This window comes from Lolium rigidum, chromosome 3 (genome assembly GCF_022539505.1).
Source record: "Lolium rigidum isolate FL_2022 chromosome 3, APGP_CSIRO_Lrig_0.1, whole genome shotgun sequence".
NCBI classification, from domain to species: Eukaryota; Viridiplantae; Streptophyta; class Magnoliopsida; order Poales; family Poaceae; genus Lolium; species Lolium rigidum.
Genome location: NC_061510.1, coordinates 234,179,477 through 234,184,800, shown reverse-complemented (window position 1 = coordinate 234,184,800; position 5,324 = coordinate 234,179,477). Strand labels below are relative to the sequence as shown.

The 5,324-nt window shown below is 41.0% G+C and overlaps 1 protein-coding gene across 2 annotated transcripts; it reads right to left on the bottom strand.

Moving 5' to 3' along the window:
• Positions 1-269: 269 nt before the first annotated feature.
• Positions 270-5,087, bottom strand: LOC124703143 (CBL-interacting protein kinase 31). Of its 2 annotated transcripts, none has more exons than XM_047235358.1 (15): positions 4,962-5,087; positions 3,888-4,129; positions 3,062-3,124; positions 2,878-2,949; positions 2,658-2,765; positions 2,481-2,561; positions 2,341-2,391; positions 2,126-2,251; positions 1,931-2,020; positions 1,549-1,671; positions 1,346-1,456; positions 1,098-1,211; positions 924-980; positions 765-839; positions 270-593 (listed from the first exon to the last, which is right to left on the bottom strand). In XM_047235358.1, the coding sequence occupies exons 2-15, from the start codon at positions 4,077-4,079 to the stop codon at positions 510-512; spliced, it is 1,347 nt and encodes a 448-aa protein (XP_047091314.1). In that variant the 5' UTR covers positions 4,080-4,129; positions 4,962-5,087; the 3' UTR covers positions 270-509. The 2 variants fall into 2 exon arrangements, with proteins under 2 accessions (XP_047091314.1, XP_047091315.1); XM_047235359.1 differs by having other exon boundaries at positions 592-679; positions 734-839.
• Positions 5,088-5,324: the final 237 nt, after the last annotated feature.

Here is a 5,324-nt window from a genome sequence, read left to right as displayed (position 1 = left end):
ACCGACCCTTTGATAATATTCTTTATTATTAGCAATTATTATTAACAATTTTGAGTGGCAAGATCATCCACACGAACCATCACTTTATTAAGAATTTGATCCGCCACAAACATTATACTGGCTACCTAATAGGAGTACAAAAGTTTATTTAGAATTTGATCCGCCAGAAACATTATACTGGCTACCTAATAGGAGTACAAAACCAAGTTCAACCAAGTAACACTAACACCTATTGCAGTATCCCAATGTACTCTACCAATAATACAATCTTTGAACAATACATCATCTTCTCCTCTCGATTTAATCTGGTTCCGTACCATGAATAAGCGAACTAACGAAGCCATAGGCTCTTCCACAGCGGACTTTGCGCCCGCTGTCTCATCGGAGCCTACTCATCAACAAAATGAACGAAAGAACTTTTGTTTGCAGAGCTGATTTCTGCAGCCAACACCCACAGTCCATCACCCCGGACGAGCTATGTGCAAGGAAAAAACAAGAGCCTTTCCGCTTCATGCCGCCGCGATGTTATCTTTGGCTTCACCGTCACACTTCCAAACCACGTCTTTCAGCTGGGTCGAAAGACTTCTGTAGAACTGTTGGACAGTAGAATAAATGTGGTTAGTTGGTTGTGGAAACAACGGAATGGAAGCTAGTTAAAATGATTTTTAGGGACAAAGTTGTTTGCTTAATTTGCGATGGTTTGCTAGTGCTAGTGTCAAAGTATAGTTAAGTTCTGCTCAGAAAAAGGGTGCTATGGTTAGTACCATTTGAAATTCCAGAGTATCCCCCTTCGCCTTTTTCAGCTCAACCACGTGTAGGGATGGAGCTACTTGAAATACCTGAAGGTTGACAAAGAATAAAATTTGAATGAGAATGCGTCTTTAGTGTTTGGAATATTTTGTTCATTTGGTGTTCTCCCTTACCTCAGTTGCAACATTGAGATTGCCTTTCCTTCCTGCTTTCGGGTTCTCCATCCGCATCTGGAAATAACAAAATCAAAACCTTTTAGGAATTGCAGGACAACATATATGGCAAACATCTACACAATTTTATTTTGGAAGAAATATGCACACGTAGACAGTAAGCACTATGAATACCTTGTAATTTTTCTTTTGAATGTCAAATCCAAGTGGCCTTGCAGCTTCTGCAATCTTGGATATGATCTCTTTTGGAGGGCATTGTGAGGTGAATCTTGTCTCTCTTTTATGCTCCTGCCACATGATTTTTACAAATGAGTCCATTGCAATGAGACGTATAGTTTCTAAAGAGAAATTCATAGACAATAAGCAAGAAACACAATCTGTTCAAACGGCTGTCCGCAGCAGAATTATGTCAGATTTCTCACCTCCTTTGTCTCAAACAAATTGTCCAGATTCAGTCCCTGGTTCAGTGAAATCAATTCAAATGCGTTCATTGAGGTTGGCTTAAGTTCAGTTTCCTCTTTCACATGCTGGTCCTGGTAAATACATTTGTACATGCACATGGTTAATCACTTATTACTACCACAAAAGTGCAAGTACTTCAGCGTTATCAGGTCAACTGACTCACCTCTGAGTCTCCAAATGCAGCATATACATCATCGAAGCTGGTTTCATACTTATCATCAAAAACAGGTGGCTTAAATCCCTTTTTGAACCAAGGGTCTTCCAGAATCTGAGCAATGGTGATGCGCTGTTCAACATTCAACAACAACAGAAGGGCAGGTAAGTTGGGATTCCATAACTATCCGGTACTAAGTAACATAGGACTCGATGCATAAACAGTCCATTTCTAGTGTGAGATCAGCTCGAGTACTGTGTATGCATCATTCTGGCAGTATTACTCGTATTACTGTTTTAGAAAATGGAAGCTTAGTCTGACTCATTTCATTTTAAAAAGATCAAGTCCTACTCATTTCAGTAACTATTTACATAAGTTATGCGCCACTTACAGTTGTAGGGTTTGGGTCCAGAATTCTGCTAATCAACTTCTTAGCTCCAGTAGAAAACCAAGAGGGACAGGTAAATTGTGCCTCTGTGATCTGGGATTGCAAAGAGAGTAAAGAAACAATAACATATAAGAAACTTCCCTTAAAATAGCATATATGATTTTTTTAACCTTTTTTATATGTTTTGAAAAGAATTACCTTTTTATAAAGGGCGATGATGTTGTCATCCTCAAAAGGTAAAAACCCAGCAAGCATAATAAAAAGGATGACCCCACAAGACCAGATATCTGCAGCTGCACCGTCATAACCTCTATCCTCAATGACCTACAAAAACCAAACAGAGAAATATTAGTTAGGCAGCAGTTAAAGTGGAATGAACACATGATTATATTGTGACAAGAAAAAAGCATTACCTCAGGGGCAACATAGTTTGGAGTTCCGCATGTCGTGTGCAGCAACCCGTCCTATAGAGTCAAAGAACAGTAGAATATGAGAATCAACACAAGACACTGATGTGACTGATTAGAAATTTTCCAAACTAATATGATGATACCTTCACTTGCTCGGTTAAAGCGCTTAAGCCAAAGTCAGACACTTTCAGGTTTCCAGCAGCATCAAGTAACAAATTCTCTAACTGTAAATGAAGGTTAGACATCATTAGATCACTTCTCTACACTTCTGTGCATAATTAATTACAGATGAACACATAAAACGGAAGATATGGTTTTACCTTCAAATCCCTGTGATACACACCCCGACTGTGGCAATAGTCGACGGCGTTGATCAGTTGCTGAAAGTATTTGCGTGCTTCCTCTTCTTTCAACCTTCCATTGGTATACTGTGTACAACAGAAAGTAGAATAAATGAAAACATGATCTTATAACATGAATCAATTGCCAATTAAGACAATATAACAATTTCAAATAGATGGATTATATATAGGTACTTACAATGGTTTCAAAGAGTTCTCCTCCAGTAATATATTCCAGAACAATGAAAATTCTTGCTTTACTTCCCATGACCTGAGGTAAAAAGAAGAAGTAAATGTCAGCAAAAAGGTGCAGTCCTTTATAAATAGAAGTCTAGTAGGGTACTGCAATAAATCTTGAAGCATGAATAGGTTTTTGAACTCACCTCATGCAGTCGAACAACATTGGGATGCTTTATTAACTTCATCGTGCAAATTTCGCGCCTAATCTGCATTGAGTTCATGATAGTGTTAGCATACTTGTATCAAATATGAGGCATTTATTACATCAGCATATATATGAGGATGCAAATAGTTCCTGTTTTGAGAAAAAAAATTGTGGCTAACAGAAGTCTGTGTTTGAGGACGACACGAAGTAAAAAACGTTGACCAACAGGGGAATGTTCCCTCCCTTGGCTATACGTTGTTAGGTAGGATGAGAAGCTCCCCACGAAGTATAGTCAATTCGATTATATAGAATGAAAATTGTTGACATGGTTGCGGTAGTGCAACAAGGGACACATGGTGAAAGTGCAAGAACCGATGGCACAAAGTTCAGACATCAATTAGAAAGAGCACAGGATACCAGGAGAACATACTGGGTATACACAGAATCATTCTTAACTGAAGATACACCTTTCTATGCTCCCATGCTGAACACGGCAACATCCAAGGAAGCTAGAAATGTGTTTCTCCGGTTAGCTCCTTGACACAAAGATGTAATTTATAATACTGAAATTTGACCAGATAAAACACGGATCGCGATTTTGCATGTGAGAACTAGTAAGGTAAGAAATACAAGCCTTTTGCTGGCTTGGTTAATGGATATTAACTATTAGGATTTAGGAAACTGCTGTATCTTTGACTGAACTTTTAGATTTGACCACGTGCATCTGGCGATCCGATCTATGATACTGTAGTATGATATGGCCAGATAAAAGGAAAATGAAGAAGGTAGTGCGAAGGCTTGCGAGGGAATCGTGTGATACTGACCTGTTCAACCAATCTGAGCTTTTGAACCTTCTCCTTTTCGAGGATCTTGATGGCAACAGGCTCCATGGTTTCGGTGTTCTTCGCGAACCTGACCTTGGCAAAGGTTCCTTCCCCGATGGTGCGGCCGAGCTCGTACTTGCCGACACGGCGCTTCACCTTGGGTGACAGTGCCGCTCTCTTTGCCCGATACATCTTCCAACAACCGAAGGTTACTGCCAACCTCCGAAATGTTCTTCAACGACCTGCAGTTGCGCAATGAAGAGTATTAACTGACTGTTCAAAGGTGTGAAAATATATATTCTTGTATCATATATTCATATTAAATATGAAGCAGATTTTATCTCCTTTCTCAGAAGTATAAAAGAAAGAACGGTAGAAGTAGTGTACTAGATCCTAAAGATCCCAGGAACACTAAACAACACCAGATCTTTATCGAACAAAAACAACAACACCAGATCGCAATATAAAATGACCAGATTGCTCCAAAACACTCAACCCACTTGACTATACCAGTAATATATAAAAAGGTGGCAATTAAGGACAGTCAGATGTATCATCCCAGACTAAACAAACACCTGTACCTGCAGCCGAAAGGCAATAGAATGATGGAAAGTACATGGGCAGGTACTACATACATGGAGGCCACATAGAAACAGACGCCAGTTATTGGTGATCTGTGATTCCACTAGACACCAAAAGCGACTAAACATTTCCAGGAGGCAGTTTAATTACAGATACATACAAACTACAGCTGCCTTTTGGAATATGACTATAAGGTAGGTAGATAATCCTCTACCTTTCGCTTCAAAAAACGTACTTATTATTGCTCAAATGAGGAAAGAGGAATGGGTCGTAATGGCCCGGAAATGGTAAGAGCATAGTACTCCATCTCTCACACGGCCGTAGCAATGCACAGCAAACGGAGCGGCTGATCTCTCTTCTTCCCCAAAACCCCAAAAGACACTCTTTCAGATCAGCCCCGTGTCTCCTCAACCATGACGAGAAAGGGAATCACCGGAACGCAAAATTCGCAGGGGGTTAGGAAAAGATTGAGGCGGAGGCGCTGGGCCTTACCTTCAACTCGATCGCCGGGCAGATAGCTCGAGCTAACCAGCAGATGCGGCGAGGAGTATCAGAGGAAATCTGGAGAGGAGAGAGTAGACGGGAGGAGTGGTAGGATGCAGAGGAGGGAGAGGGAGGAATGGGGGCTAAATAAGGAGGTGGGTGGCGGTGTGTTACACGTACCGTGCAGGTAGCGTTGGCAACACCTGGAACGAGAAAAGGACATGGATCGGTGCGAGCAGCGGCGTACCTGAGTTTGTTTGCTTGCCGACGTTTGCCGTGCCACCTCACGTCCGACCCTTTCAGTTGCCAAGGGCTGCATGGTCTGCTCCACTCATTCTCCTCCTCTACTTTTTCTACTGCTACTACAGGTAT